The 24,487-nt window shown below is 37.0% G+C and overlaps 1 protein-coding gene across 1 annotated transcript in view; it reads right to left on the minus strand.

The window, feature by feature from the left end:
* Positions 1-252: 252 nt before the first annotated feature.
* Positions 253-24,487, minus strand: part of STAM2 (signal transducing adaptor molecule 2) — a 27,538-nt gene continuing 3,303 nt past the window's right edge. Inside the window, exons 2-14 of the mRNA XM_072419087.1 lie at positions 19,439-19,523; positions 18,544-18,619; positions 18,268-18,363; positions 16,971-17,117; positions 16,794-16,863; positions 14,830-15,019; positions 12,929-13,023; positions 11,770-11,867; positions 11,421-11,508; positions 11,051-11,105; positions 8,681-8,834; positions 6,876-7,054; positions 253-6,422 (exon numbers count right to left, since the gene is read on the minus strand). Of these exons, the coding sequence (XP_072275188.1) occupies positions 6,206-6,422; positions 6,876-7,054; positions 8,681-8,834; positions 11,051-11,105; positions 11,421-11,508; positions 11,770-11,867; positions 12,929-13,023; positions 14,830-15,019; positions 16,794-16,863; positions 16,971-17,117; positions 18,268-18,363; positions 18,544-18,619; positions 19,439-19,523 (1,550 nt within the window). The 3' untranslated portion in view covers positions 253-6,205. The remainder of the gene's footprint in view (positions 6,423-6,875; positions 7,055-8,680; positions 8,835-11,050; positions 11,106-11,420; positions 11,509-11,769; positions 11,868-12,928; positions 13,024-14,829; positions 15,020-16,793; positions 16,864-16,970; positions 17,118-18,267; positions 18,364-18,543; positions 18,620-19,438; positions 19,524-24,487) is intronic.

The raw sequence follows: 24,487 nt of genomic DNA on the forward strand, positions 1-24,487 counted from the left end.
CTGAAAACTGACAGGACTCAGGACATCTAGTGGGAGAAAAGAAGTAGTGAAAGAGGTGTAAAATGAGCATTGCAATTTTTTTTTTTTTTTTACAATATTAACAGACATTTTTTATTTCTTTTCATTTTTTCCCCTTTTTTGTTTGATTTTTTTTTAATGCATATGACTTCTGATTTAATATACACAGATGCACATATCAAAGAAAGACCTTTTTATTATGTATTTATTTATTTTAAACAACACTCAAGTCGCTTTTGGCAGCATTTTTTTTTATTTGGAAACAATCCTGAAAATAAATATAACAATTTAGTATTGTGCAAGGAAGAGAAAGTAAGCAAACATCCCAGGAACACCATGAACCTGCAGTAGCAAAGGATAAAATAATTATTACATTATCTACAGAACATCATTCAGATCATGTGATCAAATTAATGATTTCACGTTACCCTCCGACACCCTCATATAGGACTTAACAGTGCTGCCATATATACAAATGTAGCCGTTCTCCCTTCCAAAAGTGAACTGCCTGACACAGCTGTATATATAAAATTTCACATACTTGTTTGTCTAAAGCACACGCAATAGACTCCTCTCCAGATGTTGCTGAACAACATCTCCCAGCATGCGGTGATAACTGCTTATAAATAGCAGCTGGATATACACATTATAGTCAGTGACGTCTATATACACTTTACATGTTATATAACATAAACTATATTTCATAAATGCACAGAATCAAGATTGGCTCACTCAGTAAATCATGATTTTAGGATACACACAGACTGGAATTTAGGTTGAGTTTCTCAATCCTTCCTTAAAAAATGCTCACTAGAAAGATAATGTATTTATGGTTATTGTGTATTTATACTGCCTGCTTTGTATGAGAAGGAAAATTCTTAGGAACAAACAGCATTTAAGGGCTCTAAAGGAAAATAAAGGAAAAGCCTTGGTTTAGTTGTTTTCAAAGCTGCAGGCCTCAGGTACTGTCATGCTCTTCCTTTTCTGACTGCTTATTAAATCACTGACCCAAATATGATTGGTGTCAGGCAATCACCTAATAGTTTAGAGATGATCAGCCAGCAGTGGCAGCACCCATATTGGGATCACATTTTTTTTTAATCCACCCATGGCTGGCCAGTGTGCAATGTTCCTCTGCTCCCCCCAGTCTTCCTGTTTCTCATGTGATTTGTTGCTGCAACTAATCTATGTGCACTTGAGCTTCAATGTGTAAGGAAAAACATGGCTGCTGCCAGTTCCAAACTATTTTTGTTTTTTTATTTTTAAGGAGTTCTAACAACAAGCCATCAATGACTTCTCCAGCTCCTTGTACGGTCAAGTAATTTTTTCTCACAATAATGACAGACATTCTAAAGCAGTGTTTTTCCTGCCCTTTTTACATGAGGGAATCCCCTCTACAATTACTATATTCAAAGCTTACAGTAAAGTAGCATGGTAGTCAGAAGGAAGAATGCTTACATTGGTGGCCAGTGAGAAGAATGCCACCCTTACAGATAGCCAAAAAGATCATTGGTGTCACTTAAACTGACCTGGGAGGCACAAATTGCCCATTGCTCAAGGAACCCCTAGCAACGTCAGGAAGAACCTTGGTTGGGAAACACTGATCTAAAGTCTAGAGTTAGCAGGCTGCCAAGTTTCTGCCTCAGCTGGGATATCAGTGCCTCTGTTGTGAACTGTGAAGAATAATCTCCACAATGCCTACAGCTACACAGGTTAATGGTGGCTTGCTTAAAGTGCTTTTACTGCAAACATTCAATGTGCATAATCTTGTCACAGATTTATGTTAAGTCAATGAGAACTACATACCAGCAAAATACCAGAATAAAACATTTCCCGTTTAGATGGCACTAGGAATAATAGTCCTGAACCCAGTGAAAACGGGGGAAGTTAAGGAGTGAAAATGAAGAGGCCTGGAGCTGTGGTTCATTCAAACACTAAATGGATGAGCACAAACATCAGAAGTTTTTATTTAGCTAATGTATCTCAGTAGTGATTTCCATCCTCTATGAAGTAGACATATGCTGAACACAGCTGCTCTGTGGTGCAATCTGGAAACGCATGCTGAATTCCAGTCTGTGCTCGCCCTTACTCAACATGTTCTCGGCATCTCGAGACCAATCTATAATTTATATAATACGATGATGAAAAAGAGAATGATATAAAAAAGAAGAAATAGTATACTATCTATACAAAAGGCCAGTATCATCAAAGTTCTGGGACAATAAACTGCTATGTATACAATACCTACATTGTCATTTCCTTCCATGATAGTTTCCTACTAGGTCACACTAAGTGAGGTGAAGTTCTTCCAGAAAGGGAACAGGGCTTGAACTGTTGTCTACCAGCAGTCATATTGAATTTGGGATAGTCAGCCTTTTCAGGAAAAACTTTCCCTCTTGTGTCACTGGTTTTACTAGCACAGGGACAGGCTACCATCTTAAAAGAAAGTTCTACCTCGCAAAATAGCCTCATCCCTGTTAGAAGACATTGGGTGAACTCAAATATACATTCCTGGGGACATACATTACAATGGACATCTTTTTCTATTTTCCGAAGAGATCTGTTGGCTACATTTTATTTTTTCCATTTTGTGGGCAGGGTGAGTGAGATCACCAATGAGGCACATATTCCATGAATACTAGTTCATAAAAACATGGTTGCCTTGCCTGTTTCTACCTCGTGGGATATTAGGCTTTTGTATGTTTTGGTACATTGCCGGTCCCTCCTCACATATATGGTTGCCTCAGTTAGACTTTGGTCACCATTTTCTGGTAACTAGTCAAACTTCATGAGGCTTAAAGAAGAAAGAAAGGTGCAATCACCTCAGCACTATCAGGCTTTAACAATATTTGTAGGAGGTTAAATTAAGGTGCAGTTTGCATCACAGTCTACCTCTACCTTTATCACATTACCTTTTTGTACATTAGGCCTCATCAATAGAACTTGCAAAGTTTTTCCCCAGACAACTCAGCAACCAATCAGGTTTGCACTTTCATTGTCTGCCTGCACTGCAGGTTAAACTTTGGTTGGAGTCTGGAAATAGTACTTCCCTCACTTCCACAGTTTGCTAAGAGCTCATGTACATGAATTTTTGTTGCCAATGTTTTTTTCCATGTGAATGTAGTTATGCCTAAATGCATGCAAAAGGCTGCATTTGACTTGCTCGCTTTTAATGCAAAAGCACCTCAATAGGACCTACTGGGCCCAGGGAAATGTAATAGGACCTAGATCTTATGTCATCTGCACCACACCATGTACATGAAAATCTGCTGACTTGCATTTAAGTGCATCTCAAAACAATGCATATGTACACAGTGGAAAGATGAATATAAACATTTCATTCAGCCGGTATAGGGTCCTGTGCAGGGTAGGTATAATATGTATCTCCATAACAACCTATTAATTCAGCATTTCTGTTCGGCTACTACATAAAAGAATCTAAATGAAGCAGCCATTAAGCAGTAAGAGCTTACAGTACAAAATTCATAACAAATTATATGCATGTCACCATAAAAATTCAAGATGGATCTTGCATACAAATGGGGTATCATGTTGTATAAAGTTTTCTCCTATTAGTGAAAGTTTTTTTTTTTTTGGCTTGTGTACATCAATCCAAACAAGCCATAGCATGACAAGATGCCACATTCCAAATGTCATTAACTTGGTTCTTAATATATTACAAATAGACGTGGGGGAAGCTGAAGCCCTTTCTCATATTGGAGACTCCTGAGAGGTAGTCTGATCCGTCCCACAGTATCTTCCTGTCCCTCTGGCCAATACCAGACCTCAATAATAATATTAATAATATTATATTTAGGCTATGAACAACTAATGAGAAATATCTTTTTAGTCCACCTTTGCAAAACACAATGGTTATACCACCTAGCCAATCTCCAGTCAATGAAGATTATAGAGTATAAAAAAGTGCTGATGGAATGGAAAAAATAGCCAAAAAATCTGATATTAAAAAAGTTATTTCAGGATGTGCAGCATTCTAAATATACAGATTCCAACAATATCTTAACCTTTGGCGTAAAATTAAAAAAAAAAAGACACTAATTTTCCTTTTATCGCTCTTTTTGGATTAGAATTCCTTAGCAGAATGTTTGTTCACTCTGAAACCTCCATGAATATGTAACATCAGAGAGAGGCCATCCGGCACTGTTGGATCAGACACTGACTGCAGTACCTATGGGTGCCTTAGGAAATAGCCTTCACGGACTGTGCTCGCTTTGTGTATACATGCTCCAACATCACAAATATACACCCATACACATATGGGTAAATAATGTACAGAAACAGCTATAAGTTGATGACTGACTTCTGTAATCACATGCTTTCTGTATACTTGTACTTACGTTCTGTTTTTTAAAAACAAAGTACACTGATTCTAGCCAGGCAATGTAGCTTGGAAAAGTTTAGTCAAAAACAGTGTACTTTCTATTAATTCTAACTAGGAGTCTACTGAAAATGCACTTTTAAAGACAAGTTGGCAGTGGATCTACCACATATTTGGCAGGCTCGCTTCAATGACAAACAGTAGGGCAGAGAGTAGCTAGAATATATCGAACGGATTTAAAGATCTTCATACCATTCCTCTTGCCATGCCATTTGACAGTACCTATGCATAGAAGCATGTCACGACTCTCTAGAAATCCTTGAATTACATATGTGAAAAGGCTGTAGAAAAATAAATATTACCTTCACAAGCCCATCTGTGTCCCATCTGCCTAAATACAATGATATTTCTCCTTTCCTGACTGGATGGAATCTTTTTTTAATATCTTTTTTTCTACTGGCAGAGGGGGGCCAAAAAATTATGAAGAATTTGCAAAGAAGAGGAAGTAAAAGGAGATAAAGTCGACTTTTACACAGAATGTTCACAACTGCTGTCTAGAAATATCAGGACTGTGACAGCAAAAACAATCCTACAATAACCCCCATGCACAGGTACTAATACATAGAGGAATGGCATGTGTGACTGTATTAAATGTAGGTCTTCATAAACCTTCCAAAATATTTTAAAATCTTTATAACTAAAATGAAAAACAAAGATAGTGCTTGACAACCCTCCTGCATTTTCCAGAATTATATGTGCATTAATTTTAAAGATTGCTGACAATTCTATATCTCTAGAAGCTCTGCTATTACTCCATTATTTAGAAAGCTTGCTACAAGACTTGAAAAATTGCACTGTATGGTGGGAGCTATTTCATCTGGTTCAGACCAACTTTGCTATGTAACATGCTACGGAGAACCTGCCGTACAAATTTTCCCTGGATCTGCGCCAGTCATCATACTAATATAATCGGTAAAATAATGATAAACATTTAATTTAAAGAAATGGTTGTACATTTCAAAAATGAGACTATGTTACTTGTAATAGAAAAAGGGGGCTTAGCAGTTAGTCTCTAAGGAGAACCTGTTTCGAAGCAAAGCACTTGTGTGATAAGCCTCAAATGGAAACAGATGTGCTGGAAATCCTGATCTTTTGTTTGTTCGGTGGACAGTAACGTTGATTCAGCTATTCTTTTCAGCTTCACCTCAAAAAGTTGTCTTTTCCCCAAAATTTTTATCCAGCCCAGGCATAAAAAAGAAAGTGAGAGCAATCATTTCAGGCTTCACACAAAGACATTTTGCCAACTCCAGTTTTTTTTCTTCTCCCCCAATGCTGAAGGTAAGAGAAACAAGAATGTGATCAAATATACAGATGCATGGGCATTAAAAGTATACTAACTTCTCTTTGGGAAAAAAGCAAACGAAAGGATGGGCAGATAGGAAACTATTTGTGAAAATTCTTAACTGGTTTCTCCTTTAAATATTTTTGCTGCATTAAGTACTACTTAAAAGCTCTGCTATTTTTAAATCTCTTTAATCGAACCAGTTGGCAACTCTCTGCCCCGATAATTTCTACATAACCTTTTGCAGCTGGAGCTAGTCAATACAAGGCGGCACTAAATCAGTCTAATGGTCACAGGAAGCTCCTATAATTGCAAATAAAAACAAGTGGGTCCGTGAAGGGAAAGAACGTGCTTATATTGCTGGAATCTTGCACCTGTTCGTGGTCCATTTTACATGAGATTACCCCTTTCCTATTGTTTCTGCTACCATTATTATGGAGATATGATTTAGGAGGCTTTTGTCTGACACAAGGATAGCCTTATAGAGGTCTATGGGGGTTTCAGTTTCAGAGCAGAGGCTGTTGGTAGTAATTTGGGGGCTGTTGAGGGATTGACTGTAAGGGGGCAGCGGGTGAGTAGGCGGACGCCGGAGGCAAAGCCGATGTAGTGTTTTGATATGCTGACATATCTGCTGTCATTCCCATTGGTTGGCTGTAGTTTGCTGCCCTGGGAGCGGTGGTCTGGTTTAGGTATGGGGGATTTGAGCTTGCTTCGTGACCAGTGCTGCAAGAAAAAAAATAAAGTTGTTTTATTAACTGAAAGCTGAGAAAACAAAAAAATTACATATATCTGCTGGGTAATTAAATAATATATTTTTAAGGATTTTTTAATTTGGGAGTACCTTTAAAGCACCCAAATATGTTTTGAAACTTTGCATAAACAGATAAGAGGGGGAACCGTTTTTGTGACTACTGGGACAGAAAGTGATGAAAAATCCAAATTTTACAGCTGGCAAATTTGGAGGGGGAAGGGGGTAATCAAATAGCGTTTCACTAAGGCAAAATTGGTGATCCTGTTGGCATTTCAATTTTGATAAAATTAATTTTAGATGATACCAAGGTGTATGGTATTTGAACATTATTAACTACCATGCAAGATGACACAAACATACACAAATATACAGAAGCCGTGGTTGATATTAAAGCTGCAAATGAAAATAAATAAATAAAAAGTTACCTCAGGTAGGGAACTTGAGCTGCTTGAGTGGTGACAGTGGAGTTGATATTCGGTGGAAGAGATCTAAGGGGTCCAATCTGGTCAGGGTTCATGCTATATGCTTGAGAAAGGTTTGGTGGGTGTACCTGGGGTATACCGTGTACCATATAGCTAGCTCCTTGATTCTGACCAGCATATCCCTAGACAAAGATTATTCCGATTAAAATTAAAATGAGAGAGAGAGAGAGAGAGAGAGAGAGACTGAAAGTCAGTGAGTGGGAGAGTTACAGCGAGAGAGATAGAAAAAGAGCTAACCAACGTCCTCCCTGGGGTTTATAGCAATGGTATCAAGCAATCTGATGTGTAATTAAAAACATGTCTAAGATTTCATAAGATGTTTTATGTCCTTGACCAATCGGTGCAACAAAAGCAATACAGTATACAGCAGAATACAATATAACAATGATCTAACAGGAGGTGTTTTGCTGCACCCTCTGACCACTGCCCATGAACAAAGAATGTCTTTTTAAACAGCCCATTCTTCTGAAGACAGTGTCATGGGTCAATATAAAAGCATTTATAAAGAAAGAAGATCAAATCCAATGCTTCTCTGAGACATCCTTCTGTCAGGTATATGAAAGGATCATAATCCAATTTACTGTTGTCCTCAAGCTACATTATAGGCGCAGAGAAAATTTCAAGCTGACCTTATTATTCAGTATACTTCTGACTTACATAGGTCAACTATTCTGAGATGTGCAGAAACGTTGTAGGGGAAGGAAGTCTTTGAAGATTTTGTGTTTCTGCCATACAAATAAGGGAGGGTGAAACTAGGACTGATACTGAAATCAATGTGCACCTATAAAAAGACTTCAAGCAAAGAAATGTGTTTTGTTTCTTTCATGTTTGAAAGCAAACTCCTGTCAAGGGATCTGTATGAGCTAAAAAGATTCATCAGACCATGGCCTATTAAACCATGACAGCAGGCAAGAGGGAGTGTGAAAATAAACAAAATTAGCTGTTGGGACCATGCAAGACAGCAAATGACAGGATTAACAGTTTGAGGAGTATCTGCAACAAACAACTGAGACTTCTGAACCTGCTGAACACCATCCTTGGGGCCCTTAAGTCTGCAGTTCCTGCACCAACTTTGGCGCCTAGCACTGGCAACCTACACATTGTCAGTGGGGCATGGCATTAGCAACTTCTAATACATCTTCAGGGTCTGGTATAAAGAACCCTTGAGGTGTCTTTGGAGACTAGTGTCAGCAAATCCACATGCTGCACCTAAGGCATGGAGTCTGCCCCCCCTACATGTCATCTTTGGGGCCTGATGTCAACAGTTCTTAAACATATCTTAGGCTGGTAGGATATCCTCTGCACAGTTTCTGTTATGCACATCTATGAACCAGAGGTCTTAGGAAATGTGCACACCAAGCCCCGATATATATATAGGGAAAAAGTGAATGACAGGCCTGATAGGATTCTAGGTTTTTTAAATAGAATTTTACTGTTACACGAATGTATAAATATTTATATAAATCTAAATGAAAACTTCATGGTTACATAACCTAATCACAGGTAATGATATGAATCTTCAATTTCAATGCATGCCTATGCAGAAAATGCATATGTTTGACTTCAATACTTCCATCCTCAAATTTTCTGCATGCTTGTTCCCTGGGATGCAAGTTGGAAGTCTGACACAATCAAACAATTATTATCAAATCCAAATATTATCAAAGTATTATTAAAACTGGATCCGCAATGACAGCTTTTGTATCTTTCTTTTGACAAGTGTATTTTCATTATTGAGAAATCAGTACCTGCAGAGAAACACCCAGTGATGGTGGGTTATAATGCCCCTGTGGAGGAGGCTTGCTGTATACATTGTACAATGGGGCTTCATTTACTAGTTTGTTGTACAGTTCCAATGCCTCCAGGACCTTCACATTAAGTTCAGAAAGTTCTGAGTGCTTTCTGGAAAGAACAGTAGAAACAATTATATTAATCTCAAATCAATGAAACCTCAACCAATCTTTTTTTTTTTTAAAACACATCTTTATTAAATCCAAGAAAACCAAGAATGTTTGCAACAATGAAATTTGTACCAGTTTTCCAATCTTTTCCACGTTCCTTCAAAATCAAGCATCAAGCCTGCATTTCCTTTCTTTTTTTTTACATATCCAGAAACCACTCTTATCCCCCTTTATTTTGTATATTTTGAGATAAAGCAAAAGAAGGAATAGCTGTAACCATAGTTTTTGCAGCTAGTTCTCAAATGGGTGGAAAAGAGCAGTTTCTGATTAGTTGCTTTCAGGTAAAGATTGGCCAAATGGTTTTGCATGTGTTATATATCACAAATATATTTTTATGTGATGCTGATACTATACATCCATTTGGGTTAGATTTACCAAAACATTAGCTCCCAAATCTGCCTATCTTAATCCTAATTTCTACAGAGCTTGATTTTCCATCTGCACACTGGAGTAAATATAAATTGGACTGAATAGAACAGTAGGAAGCCAGACAGCGCACAGAATCACCCCTAACAAAAACCTTCTTTCCTATATTTTTGTATATGTACACCAGTACTAAGGATTAGTTTTTTTACCTAGTAAAGGATTTAAATTTTGAAATCCTGTTCTTTTTGTCATTCTATTCTTTAAAACATCTTTTAATCTCAAGCAAATGGCAAACTGAACATATAAAAATCCCATAAAAATCTGCAACTTTTTTGAACCTATCTTCCAGCTCCATTCTCCTATTGCTGAATTCCAAGAAGGAATTCTTTCTGTTTGACTGCCTGATGGATAAACAAAAGGCCAGAAAATTACTTATCTCCCCATTGGCCTTATTATCAGTTTTTGGTAAACCAGACCTTTGAAGTACTCCTTCAATAAAAAAGTAAAAGATATGTTGTTGAAGAGATGAGCTTAAATACAAGGTATATATATATGTGTGTTATTACCTATATTAATAAAATCGACCTAGATAATACCGCCCCCACATAAGTATATCTATGAATGCTATAACATGCTTAAACAAGGTACTCCAAGTAATCATATTGATTTAATGATGACTTTTTTAGATGACAACATAATCAGAGTTGAAATATTATTGCTTAGGGGCCATCTAAGCTCTCCATATCAAGCACTTCTTAAAACTTGAAAGCCACTAGGGTTGAAACCAGGCTTGTGCTTTAGGATATTAAACAAATAGCAACATTTAGGAGATTGCAAATTTTTAACAATATCCTCTTTTAATTGTGTAATCCAAAGACACAGAAGTGTGTAGTGAGTAAAAGACACTTTTTGGGCCCAATCGTTTGAAACAGATTGGTAGGAGTCAGATGTAGTGCTTGGTTTATGTCTCCTTGAACCCCAACCTTACATTATTTACATAAGAACATTTTGCAGCTTCCCTTTTAATGGAATATGTGATCAAACTAAATACCTTTCAGATAAAAGCTAATGATGTCCTGTTCACAGGCATGCTAATTCCAGGGCACCTGTTCTGCACTGCTCTGACTGAATTGGAACTCATATGAAGCTGGAAAGTCAAACAATGGCAGTTTCCAGCACACTGCAATTTAGCTTAATCGTAGGTTTCCTTTTCAAAAGGACTGAAAGTAGAAAGAGGACAACAGCTGTGCGATTTAAATTCTAATAAGAACTGCTGTACTGAGATGGTGCATTAGAACTGTGACAGGTTCACTTTAAGATCACTGGTGTTCTGGTACTGGTGAAGTACAGAAATCTGAGGTTAACTGAGGACTGGAGCTGGCAAATACTGCTGTACAGCAAAAAATAAAAATTACAGAAAGGCTAACAGAGAACAACAAAGTCTTAGGTATGATTTAAACATCTGCAAACAAAAAATGTATTTTGATTGATTGCATTTAACTACTATGAAATACAAGCCTGGTGATATATTTATTGTCTGGGTGTTCTAGAAATAAGCAATGCATCAATAGTAAGCCATTCATTGAAAAGGTGTCAGTAAACTTTCAGCCAAATGAAGACTGCATATACCAGTCGTAAGAGATTAGTAATATCCAATAAATTGTATGCTTAAGTAAGGAATTCAATACATGACTATGGACTTTGTACAGCGCTGCATAATAAGTTTGCGTTGTATAAATACGGTGTAATAATAATAATAATAGTGTGCATGTTATTAACCTAATATCTCACCTGTCAATCTCTTGTAATTTCTCATCGATCATTGGACCCATTTGTTGGCAGACATCTACACGGGAAAAAGCAGAATATTTAAATTGTACTATAATTAGGTGTTTTTTATATTTTATTACAGTATTTGTCTAATTTATTTTGAGCATCATAAAAAATCATTGTGATTAAACCATCAGCATCAAGGAAGAACTATAATCTAAGGGGAAAATCCAGTAAAACCATGTAACAGCTGTTTAGATTTACAAAGCTATCATTCTATTGACTTTGCTGTACGTTCCATATGCCACATGGATCCATGTTTTTCACTGTTGCACATGTTTTATATACTCCTAAGTTATTCAAAACACCATTTATCTAGATATTGGGTTACCTTCCAAATCCAAAAGTGTGACCGAATCTGGTTTAGGATCAGTTGGATCAATGCTCTGAAGTAAGTGTAATGTCTGGTCCATTTTATTCTAGATAAGATATAAAATAAAAAAGGTGTATATGGTAAAAGTCTTAGCATCAAAAAGGTTAATCAATTCTTGATGTAATCAATTTAGAAAAAAGTTGAAGCGGGACAACATGTTATGTAAAATGCATACACAGTATCAGTCTGCTTCTGCTTCATCCAAGTAAAAATGTGATCGTCACATAAAATTACTTTCAGATAAGTATAGACAATAACTCAAATCAAACCATGTGACCAAAAGTATTTAAACACCTGGCTGTCACACCTGTGTTAGCTTGCTAATATCCAATTTCAAATCCATGGCCAATAATGTGGGTTTGTCCCACCTTGTGGAGATAAAACAGCCCCACACATCTGGAAAAACTATTTAACCAAGAAAGCATTTGCAATTTAGGCTCTGTTGTTGAATAAAAAGATCTGGGTTGCATTATGAGGTTTAAATTCATTAGGTTCATTAGGGTGGGCATTAGAGATCTATGCGTGTCAGTTAATATTAAATCATGGCTTTATGGTGCTGGTTTTGTACACAGAGACAGAGAATGCTAGAACTAAAACTGTTAACACAGTGAGTCTGATTTATTTAAGCTCTCCATGACAGGAAAAGATGGACTATAATGGGAGGACCTGGAAGATCCGGTAAATCCTAAATGCATCTGGTTCGGGATTGAAAATAGCAATTGACTTAAATAATCAATTCCAGGAAAACAAGCATTGTACATACAGCATCGTTCTGTTCAATGGAGAGGGGAGGGTAAGAATGAGCGAGCAGCACCCCGCTGCGCTCTCTCACCTTCACTTCCATTGCAGTCGTTCATCTTCCATTGTTCGTGGATCCACCAGAACGAATACATGAAGGATGTTGGAAGGCCTCTGTACACGTCAGATTCTTGTCCAAGACAAGCTCTGAGGATTGTATCAGACGAGATTCATCTGACATGAACACATTAATCATTTCCTCTTCTTTGTGGATTTGGAAGGGGTACAAACAGAAAGACACCAACGGACATCCAAATATTTCAAAACAGGGAGGGCACAGGCAACAATATATTCTAGATGTCTGGATTAGGAGATCTGCTAGTTTATATACTCTAAAACCTTCTAGTTTCAGACAGAGAAAAACTGTTAGGAGCTTGTGTCTACCATTCTAAACATCTCATAAAAAGTTTGCATGAATGTGTGATATAAATGATTTTGACTCCTTTTAACCCCAGTGCTTTAATGACAGTGGAGCTGAATGGCCCAGCATATCAATTCAGCTAAAGGCACAACTGGTTTACAGGAAACTGTATTTCCACAATTTTAAAGAATCCTGTATGTTCCAGCATACTTCAATCATATTTAAGAGGAAAATAATTGATTGCTCAATTTTCATATGTCAATCAATTCAAAATACATTCACGTCATAAATCTGGAGCTTTACATACCTGCTTCAGGCTCAGCATTTAGAGTGGCAGAGACAAAATTAGATGGGAACAAGCCTACACCTTTGTGGTTCTCGCCTTTCCACCAGTTTGCATCACTGCAGAGAAATGTAAAGTTATGTTAATATGTTAAATAATATCTTTCCTGCTGTAATTTCAGGCAACATTAGGATTCAGGATTCACCAAGGAAATGAAATACTATATAAATATAGAAAGCCTAAGGCTGAACAAATATGTAAAGGTCAGAGAACTCCCAAGGATAACTCTTTAATATGGGAAAGGTTTTTATGCACTTTAATACAACATATCAGACCTGTTTTACATGTTACAATAGATTGTAAAATATGCTAATTGTACTTATGTATGTAATTGCTACATGCGATCCTGCCAAAACATACCTAGGATGATTACTAAAACTATGGGCCTCATTTATTTAATCTCTCTAAGGCTGGAGAGGAAACACTTTCATCAGTGAAGCTAGCAAATGTTTTGAATCCTGGAATAGATTCACTGATGAAAGTGTATCCTCTCCAGTCTTGGACAGCTTTAATAAAATCGGGTCCAGTGATTGGACTGAACAGTTTTGAAGGTATCCAAACAGACTGTAAATAATGTGAGTCAATGCTGAATGTCTGATTGTTCCAGTGCCCGAGAAAGTAATTGCTCAGTTAATTAATTCTGTTAGGAGCTATTTAAATTTTAAGGGATATGTTGGAGGCATTAGAAATTTTTGAAGGAGGGTATGTAAACCCTAAAAATAAATTTCATGCCTTCTAAATATAATATTTTTTTTGTTATCTGTAGGATAAATACAAAAAGAAAACCCTGTTGATCCTGCAATCATGTGCTGTCCTGTGTACTCTGCAGTATTACCTGGTTCACCTCCTGTGTCATGAGCAGAGGGGTGGGTGTTCTGTAGCACAAATAGAGAGCAAGCGGCATAGAGTGACTACTTTTTCACTTTAAAAGTACAATGTACTAATAGAGGAAGCCTATTATAGGAAGGATCACCAGGTGATAATAAAAAAAGTAGAAAGAAAACCAATGAGCCACCATATGTAAGGACTGCTGCAATAATATATTTTATTTGTTTTGTTGGATGCACCTTAAGGGAGCCTTTCTAAACCTTAAAAAATGGGGTATTGGGAAATCTCTAAAATAACTTTTACATCTACAGACCAAAATTATCAGGTATTTTGGTGTAAACAGTTTTAGATATAACAGGCCCTTTGTACCCCACTGGAAGAGGCTAGGAGTGTACAGCGGACATATAATGACCCCCATGCAATTACAACTAAAAGGTCTTCTGTCACCCACTGTCACTCCCACTTCCACATTTTCAGTGTCCCATTATATACCAGTGCATCACTTCCAGGTTGTGTGTTCCACCCTGGTGTCCCGACTACTCTTTACACCATCCCTACTGTCAAGCATCCCAGCATAGCCAGCCCTTCTGCACACATATCCACTGCCTGTTAAAAAAAAAAATCTTTTCTTCCATTAGCAGACCAGACACATTATGGCTTCTCTTCTTTCTGGTGAAACCGGTGAGTATTTCTTATGGAACCCCTGCTTGAGACTTAGTGGTACGAACCAAAATATGGTTAAGTATTGGATTAGTAGTCATTTCAAGAGTAAAAATTGGGAAAGGGGTTGGTGCCTGTAACACACTTGTGATAATGCTAAACGTTAAAGGTTAATTTTCTAGTTTTAGAGACAGCAATAGACATGACTTAATCTGAAATGTGTATAAGAGTTCACCTGGAGATCATAGGCAGGAACCGGTGAGACTAGGTACAGGCTTGTTCCATGTATTCTCTTTGAGTGGCAAGGTTGTTTTACAAATATTAGGGTTCCCAAAACATAAATCATGGACAGAACACAAACTGCCCACAATACTCACCTATCATCCAACACAAAAATTATTTCTCCGCTTTTGAAGGTTAACTCGTTGTCTTCCACGGCTTCAAAGTCATAAAGAGCCCGTACTTTTCTGGGCATACGCTGACTGTCATGAGGCACCTCTACCGATGGATATAAAGATTTGGTATCTGTTGACTGCTGCTTGTTCTCTTGTAATGATAACTCAATTGCTGTTATTTGGAAGTAAAATATATAAATTAAAAACAGCAAAAAAAATATTAATTTTTTAACAAATAATGAAAACAATTAAAACATAAGCCTTTAATTTTTACGGATGGTGTGCCATTTTTTAAGTCCTTATTTTATAATAATATAAGGGCATTGTGAGTTATTTTAATATTATATATTATTAAAATTTCAGTTCAGTTCACCAATATCACATATGACAGTGAAATGTTTACTTTTCTGCATGGAATCATCTGTGAATTATATAATCACAATCTGAAATGAAATGTTTTCTTGCATTCTTCGACATTTACCTATTGAAGGTCCCAGTTATCACCAGCCTAAAGTTTTCTAGTATCTAAGCTGAAATACATAATTATAACAAGCTGCAGCTTACTAGTTCTTAGATATAGTAGTAGCATTATGTTTTTTTTTTTAGACTTTTGATTTCTCTTTATTTTCACTATGTGATCCTGAGAATAACCCCACCACCTTACCTAGGGTGAAAATGCCCAATACCTGCCATGATTTAGAATACAGTACCTTTCGTTTTTTACTTACAGGGGAAGCTATTGTGTTAAAATACTACTACTTTGCTTATCCTTAGCCACGCGTCCAGGTAAGTAGAATATCTGCTACCCTATTCACAATCTTTGGTTCTTTGCCTACATCACTAGAGGGTGAATGAGCCAATGGGAGGAACGTCAGTGTAAAGGAAGTAACAGGTATTTAACCTGTTTTAGGTGTCAAATACTAAATGTTGCTGGGAAGAAATGTTGAAAATGTTAGTGGTGTTTATACACGAGTCACTAGAAAAGTAAGTATAGAGCCTGTTCTTGTACAAGGTGTTTGAGCACAAAGTGACACGGACATGTTATGGAATGAAAACCTGCACAGTAATCTTTGTAAATTAATCAATCCACTGATTTTAACATAATATCTGTAAAATGATACTGTGAAAATCAAAATGAATCCAGTAGCTCCAAATATACATCAAAGCGGGATAACAAAGCTAATCAACATAAGCCCCCAAGCTACTAATTCGTTTTTTATACCACAGGAAATAGTTCACCTTTGGGGAAAGTTGTACCGAGGATATATGAAGGTTTCTATTGCTGAACTCTCCTGAAAATTGTTAGTTGCTTCGGTGATATGCTGACTTAGAAAACTTCCAAGTCCAAGAACTGGAACATTTAGACAGATCAGGAATTCCTAGTTTACTTTTCTGATCTATATGCTTGTTCCAAGCTTGTGACTGAAAAAATACTAGAGCCAAACAAAACCAGGCTATTATAGAATTTTAAACTCCAGTATATTTGTCTTAAAAAATATTGAGGAATAGACTAGCAGTAACTCAACTTAAGATATTACACACACTGAGCTTTTTCATAAGGCCTTATAGATAAGCACAGTATGTGTGATACCACCACTCTGCTGTATTTGGCTGTATATGCACAGCAAGCACCCAGTACACACATTTAAATCAGAGAGACTCGACATGAGACTTGACATGGCCCAGGACCCAAGAGTTAACTTCCACAGCTGCACACAGCCAAGCCAAGTCCTACCTGGCAGCATCAGGTTTTTTAATCAGATAGTAAATACTAATATTGCATATGAATATTTCTTATGTAACATTTATATTTAGGCACTTAAAAAAAATTAGTACATATTTTATGATACTAATATAGTTTATAGTACTAATCAAAACAAAATTAAGTGCTGAAAAACCATTTTAAGAGCAATGAAAATGTTTGCGTTGGAGACAGCAATGCTTACCCTTGGCAATATCTTCATCCTCTTTATTTTTGCTGGGTAATGCTCCATTCTTAGGTGTATTTGTGGTGCTCTGTGGAATAAAGTTGTCTTATTTAGAAGAGGAAGAATAAAAAAAATGACCTATGGGAAAAAAACAGTTATAAAGCAGGCCATCTACACTGCATACAAGTATCTCACCTGAGAGCCAGATGTAGGGAAAGTCACTCCTTCTTCTTTCAGAGATTTAATGGTGGCTGATATTAGGCTAAACTGGGGATCTTTCTGGAATTCTTCTGCCCATTCCACCATCAAAGCTTTTAGTTTCTCAGCTACTTTTGGGTGTGCCTAGGAGGAAGAATAAAAGAAAGAGGACTAAGATAACCTTAGAAATTGTGTGGCAAGACGAGGGCTGAAGAAACGCGTATATGGCATACTAGTATCTGGGAAGAAGAAACCTCTTCAGGTATATTTGTGAGTAAAGTCACAGCTACACAATTAGTACACAGTAAATGCCTTTGTTGATGGGCTTATCTTCAAGCAAGTTTCCCATTCCATAGAAGCCTATGTCAATGCAAAACGTACTTGAAGAAGGTCAAAATAATCCATCAATGAATTCTGAAAGATGTTCGAAGCATCTCAAACCAACATCAAAATCAGGCCTTCAACATAAGCTCAAAGTTCATTAAAAAGCCCTAAGTAAATCATTAAATGGCCGTTACCATCAACGTTTTATACTTAGCAGTTTTGCTTTAGGTTTACTCTTTAAAAGTGATCTATACTAACAAGTGATTATCCATTTTCGCAGGTCAGCCAGCAAATGTCAAAAAAATGCTGGTTTTATAAAGTTTTTGGGAACTCCAATGGTGAGATGGTCTTATGGTTTTGAAAATTTACAGTTCTTTCCTCCACTCAAATGGAACTGGTAAAGGGGCACAGTCATGCTGGAACAGAAAACAGACCTCCAAACTGTTGCCAAAATATAATTAACACAAATAATTTAAGTGTTTTATTGTGCTGTAGAGTTAGCTGGAAAAACCTCAAAAGTAAACACTTGTTTTAAGTATGTTTTCTGCTATAGTTTACCATATACTATCTCAGTCATACCATCTGCAACCTCGGTAGTAGCACCATTTCATCTGACATGACCATAGTGTTTTGATCCAAACATTTAACATGTTTAAATTCAGTAGTTCAGCAGTAGAGGGGAAAACCCACTTTAATCTTCAGCACTTAACCTTAAAACACCCCAAAAATGTTAAGACTTGGACTTCTGCAATTATTGACTGATTTAAAAAAAAAAAAAAAGAACATTGTTTCTTTTTTAATACAACAGCCAAGCAGATTTCTTGGAGCATTTTCCAGTGAATAAAAGATTAAAATGATTGATTCTCTGTTCTTCAGAAAAACAGACATTCGATTCAAGGTAAGGCAAAGATCAATAAAGTCTTTGTTAAAAATAGCACATATATCACTCAAAGGAGAATTATTAGCATACCTTATTTATAACTCCTCGCACTTCACTTGAGAAGTCTCTGGAACATATTTCTAGATGAAAGGGCTTTCCGCAGTTGGCTACGCAGGCTCCTAATAGCTATGAAGACACAGAAGAGGGCATTAGACGGTAGATATTTTACAGGTATAGGATATTCTATAACGCATAGGTGAGATTTTTCAGGTTACTACATAAATAGGGATGTGGTATGAATATTAACTGAGCCTATATCTTAGAATATAAATTATACAACTGAAAATAAGAAACATGTGTACTAACCGTCAATGCTTGCAGAGCTACATGTGGGACTTTGTGATTTACTCTTCTCAGTATAGCTTTAAGGCCTTCTTTAGCGCTGAAATCAGAAGCAAAACAGTAGATGTTTTAATATTAAGTTGTGCCAAGTTAAACCTGCATTTCTCCTATACAGGAGTAAGCTGGAATATTATAGAAAGAATAACAAAGTAGTTTTTTGCTGGTCTAGAAAATACACTAAAGTGATAAAAATGACGACCAATCATCAAGTCCAATCCTACTCCAGCTCCCACACTACTGGCTACCTGATCCAACTACAGCTTTAACGACTGGCTACCCCTCTATCTAATTTCCTTTCATAAACTTTAAATGCCTTTGCAGCTCCTCCCTTCTGACCTCAGTGACTCTATTGCAATTAATACAGAACATTATTGGAGGAAAGGGGCACTTACAGAATAAATACAACAAACCTCTTTCATTAATAGATTTAAAGTACACATCCTGCCATAATAAGATGACAATAGCTAGGTTTCTCCCTGCATAACATTGTTGAAATGTTCACCTTCCATTCAGGGATTCCCCCGTTTTTCTGCTGTCCATATAACCACTATCATTCAACCCACTTCCTCTGTGCCTAGGTCACCCTGGACCCCTGTATGCTTTTTTCAGAGCATGAGTTGCTTTGTGCAGCCAAGCTGCATTAACTTGCATCTTTTATATCTACTGAAAGTTTATCTTAAAAATAAAAACAAAAAAACAAAAACAAAAAGGGGACCAAATAAGAGAAGTTTATTTGTAAAGTTTTCATATTCTGTCTAACTAACAGCTAAATTGACACAAAATTTCTATACTATCTCCAATTCACATCAGCTCAAACATAACAAGATCTGACATAAGGAGTTCAAGCCTTAAACCTTACCCATTGGGTGTATTAACAATTTTGTCACAAATATCCATAATGAGACCCCAGTCCTCCGCAGTATTGTATTCATTTGTTGCTTTTTCTGGAAAATAAAATGGACAAAGGTTCTGAGTTAAAGAAATAAAGTAAAGAAAGCTTGCAGGCTTTTAACATTGTAAAACATTTAACTTTTTTAATGTGGTACTAAAAAGAGAAAAAAATAAGATGATTTTGGTCTGGTAGAGAAGAATGGCATAGAGTTCTTAAAAGGTGTGAAAAGTATGGCACACCTGTTTTCAGCAGTGGGTACAAAGACTGTGTTAGATTGGCTCTTTCCTTCTCCTCCCATGATCTATTTCTTCATGCAAAAACTACAGCATCTATTGAACATGGAATGAACAGAGGCTTCCCTGGACCGAGACACGAAAATGGAAATTTCTTTTAAAACCTGGGAAAGTTTTAATAACACCCTCAATACTACAACTAGGACTCCTGGTATCTTTATAGATATCTAGAGGGTGACCCTACTGGTGAATTGTACAAGCAGACAACCTTTTTACTGCCTATATGTTCACCTGCGGACATAATTATTTCATCCTGGGTCTGTACGATTAGTTACGATATAGTTACAGAAAGGACGGGGGATGAGTCTTTATAGGTATAACAATGATGTAATCTGATGTAATAGCTCCATATCCAGCTCATCTCTGTACATTGTTTGGGACATTCTTTGTTTGATTGTTGGATTGTCTGATTATATGTGATTTGTCCTAAAATAAAAATTAGGTTATAGTTATAATCCACAGATGTTTAGATCCAATAGGGAGCAACTGGTAAGGCTTCCCTCTGAGTGCCAAACAAGCACTTAATCCGTAAAAAAATATTTTTATCCATTTTGCTTTGGCATTGAAATGACTCCACATGTGGATGATGAACTCCTCCTGTTAATTATGATTTTTCTTTAAGGATAAAACCAACACAACACCTTAAAGCAATATCCTACAAAAAAGAGGTATTTTGCTTAGTTCTCTGGTGCCCTGTGTCTCATATCCTTGCACTGTTGAAACGCTAAACTATTTATCAGATTCTTCAGCATTCAACACAGCAGGTTACTATTATGTCCTGTGGGTGACATACAAGCCAGAAGATGGAACTACAGCACAACCTGAGCGACACAGACATTAGACACTACCGGTAGTGTTAAATATTAATGGCATGGGTTGTAGAAGTATTTCACCTTATGTATGAAAGTACAAAACCACTTTTCATATTCGTTAAGTCATAAAAGACTGCTGAACATTATCATTGACAAAGAAGGAAGGTAGGCCATAACTCAAAATAACCAATGATTAGACTCCAGGTACTTAAAGAAAACTAAATATGGAAATGGAAAGCCAATATTAGTATTACACAGTATTTATATAACGCTTACATATTACGAGTGCTTTACAAAGTCTATAGTCATATCACTAACTGTCCCTCAAAGGGGCTCACAATCTAATGTCCTTATCACGGTCACAAAGTCTTTCTTACAGTCTAAGGACAATTTGGAGGGAAACCAATTAACCTAACTGCATGTGTTTGTAATATGGGAAGAAATCGGAGTACCTGGAAGAAACTCACGCACACACAGGGACAACCGGCAAACTCCATGCAGATAGTGTCCTGGCTGGGATTCTAAGCTGGGACCCAGGGCTGCAAAGGCCGGAGTGCTAACCAGTGAGCCACCGTTTTACCCAAATGAATAGTTCGGGCCTCAAGCATCCAAAAACAGGGTAAGAACTATGATCTTTTCCATATAAAAGAAACATTGCAAAATACAAAGACAACAGGAAAAAAACAGATGTTCTCTAAGCTAGGAACATATTTTTTGTATTATTTGAGAGTTTACATATACCTATGTTCAATATTGCAAATATTAGGAAAAGGACCAGATTTTGCTTCTTCATAATCACTTCCCTCACTGCTCAATGTGATGAGCTAATGTCTGATGATTTGTAATTAGGACATAAGAATTGCTGCAATTCTGACGATGTTCATTCATGTCAAAATACAACAAACTTATAAATCCACAGGATATTGCACAGGAAACTAAAGAAAATGTTGTACAATTAAACTGCACCTTTATGTGTACTCTCCACACTCTGTTCTCTTTCCTTCCTGACCCACAGGCTTTGTTTTTAACCAAAGTCTTCAGGTCACTCATATGAGGTCACAGGGTTCACTGCAATGGCTTGACAGTTCAGGTGTGTTGGAAAATGAGGAAAGCAACATTTTTACATGCTCAACCTAGACAGACTACACAAAATAACCAGCCACTTTCAGCTTAGCTTGTTCTATTTACATAATATGATTTATAATGTTCAGAAAGCCTGCAGGTGAACTGACTATATTCACACCTAATAGTATAGGAAATCCTCCATTCAATATTAGATTAAAGCTGGGGTGTCCAATTCCAGTGCTTCAAGGGCCAAGATCTAAACACTCTAAAGCAGTGTTTCGCAACCACTAGGATTCCTCCAGAGGTTGCCAGGGGTTCCTTGATTAATGAGCAATTTGTGACTCACAGGTCAGTTTAATAAATACTCATGGATTGTATGGATATCTGTAAGGGTGACATTCAGCCAACTGGCCAGCAATGCAGGAGGCATTCTTCCTACTTCCCACCACACTAATGTACTGCGAGATGTTGATTTAGTCAATATTGAAAGGGCTCCCCCATGTAAAAAAAGGTCCAGAAACACTGCTCTAAATCATTTCCATAATATAGAGAAATAAAATTAGTAAGGTGTGTTTAATAAGGAGTCAGAAAATATTTATAAAGAAATCCTGGCCAGAATGTTGCTCTTAAGGAAAAGTTGGACAGTTCTAGTTTCAAGTGGCCCTGTTTGCTGGAATTACAGTCAACTAAGCCCAAAATTAAGCAGAGCCAATTCTATTAGCAATCAGGTTGATTAGTGATTACAAACAGTGTATAGAAGGTAAATAGTGGTCAGAATGTTGCTTTATGAGCCAAATATGCTTGAACACAGTATTACCTCTCATTCTTAAATTCAGCTAGTGGATGGATCAATCAGACATTACTATGTGACACTGAGAATAAAAGGAATAACAGATGCTAGATTATATTACCCTGATTCTCTGTATTACAGGAGAAATTCAGAATTGGTTACCTGGTAATTTAATTTCCAGGTATATTCTAGGAGACCATACATGAACTGTCCTGTATACATACATGTGCTGTCCTGAAACAGGACCTGAGAAACAAGTGTGTCGACCTGAGAGCAAAGACTTGTAGTCACAGGAAATAGTAGGCGACAAATTGTCTGACCTCAGTATGCGAACAGGAAACTAAAAGGCGAGAGACATCAGGACAATCAACTGATAATTTACTACTTTTCACATTGTGGGGGAAGCATGGGCTAGCAATTTTCCCTTGCAGCATTAGGGTCCCAGGTACAAATCTTTTCCAGGACACTACCTGCATAGAGTTTATGTTCGACATATGTTTGTGTGTGTTTCCTTTCACATTCCAAAAAACATACTGCTAGGGTAATTGGTTTTCCCCAAAACTGGACTGACTATGGTACGGACAGTAAATGCTGAACTCTGCAGCGACTGGCAGCATATTAATATTAAGTAATCATATAGTACTATATGTCAGCGTTATATAATACATAATAAAGATATCCTGGCAACATTTGTATCCCTGTTAAAATAAAAAGGCTGACTGATCAGAAGGAAAAGATCATTAGCTTTCACTGACAACAACAGAAGTCTTCAAAATGCCATCGGCTGTGATTTTTATTTAACCTTTTGGTGGGAATTGGTTGAGTAATACCACCAAAAATAGCATTAATCTAAACTTGACAAATCCAGAAGTGAAACTCCTGGTAACATCTGCAGGTTTGGCTGTAATTAGCGTGTAAGAAACATTTACCTCCTCTACGTAGGTGACATAAGAGAAATCCATGCCAGACCCAAAGGTACACGGCTTTGCCTTCCATTTAGAGACCCATTTTATGGCAATCCCCACTACAGCTAAAAAGTTAATCAATAAAGTTGATTAAAACAAAAAAACCTTTAAGCCACAAGAGACATGACCCTGGGGCTGGAGCTGGATATGGCAGAAAAAGTCAGTGCGCTCTATTGAGTACCATGTTCATAACAATAGCAAGCTGATTATAAATCCAAAACATAAAGGATGATTCACCAAAAATCTATTGCATGTGAAAACAAAGAAGATTTTATAGGTGGTTACTAGAAGCAAAAAAATGATCTGCTTTCTTTACCCATGACTCAGTGACAGATATTCAGCAAAGTTCCCCAATGCTACAGCCATTACAAAGCAGTGTTGCCATAGGCTTCTTCCATTGGGAACTAAACTAAAAACTCCAGCAAGGAAATTCTAAGACTAGGACCACTGAAAAGCAGTCAATGGTTGTTTCCACTTAGTAGCATTATAACAAAAACGGAATGTTCTGATCATACTTCATTGTTTTTGTTTTCTCGCAGCATGCAAGCCAACAAAATGAAAACTAGTTAGATGATTACATTTATATATAGAGACAAACTTTTATTTTGTCACTTTGGCGATCAATTTAAAATCCGAAAAAGTGGTGTAAGGGCTGATCACTTATTTAGCAATCCTAAAAACAAGATTGGCATCCACTATTAACACATTTTTACAATGCTATTAAATCAGTGGTGTCAAACTATGTGCAACTCTGGCCCGCAGCATCCTTATTTTTGGCCCCCAAAGGAATACTAAATATGAATTGCAGTTGGCCCGCCGCTGCATTGCAATAGCGCCGCTACTACAATTCCCGGCATCACTCACGTCTATAGACCGCCGGCCTCTCTGCCTATGCGTGGCCCTGCATTGGACTGTTTTATAGACGCAAGTAATCCTGGGAATTGTAGTAGCAGCATCACTCGCGTCTATAGACCAGCCGTCCCTCTGCCTATGCCCCCACACTGGACTGTTTTCTTGAAGCTGGGAATTGTAGTAATGGTGCTATTTCAGTTTCAAGTTTGGCTCCCAAATTTGTCTAAATTTCAATTTTG

This window comes from Pyxicephalus adspersus, chromosome 7 (assembly GCF_032062135.1).
Source record: "Pyxicephalus adspersus chromosome 7, UCB_Pads_2.0, whole genome shotgun sequence".
NCBI classification, from domain to species: domain Eukaryota; kingdom Metazoa; phylum Chordata; class Amphibia; order Anura; family Pyxicephalidae; genus Pyxicephalus; species Pyxicephalus adspersus.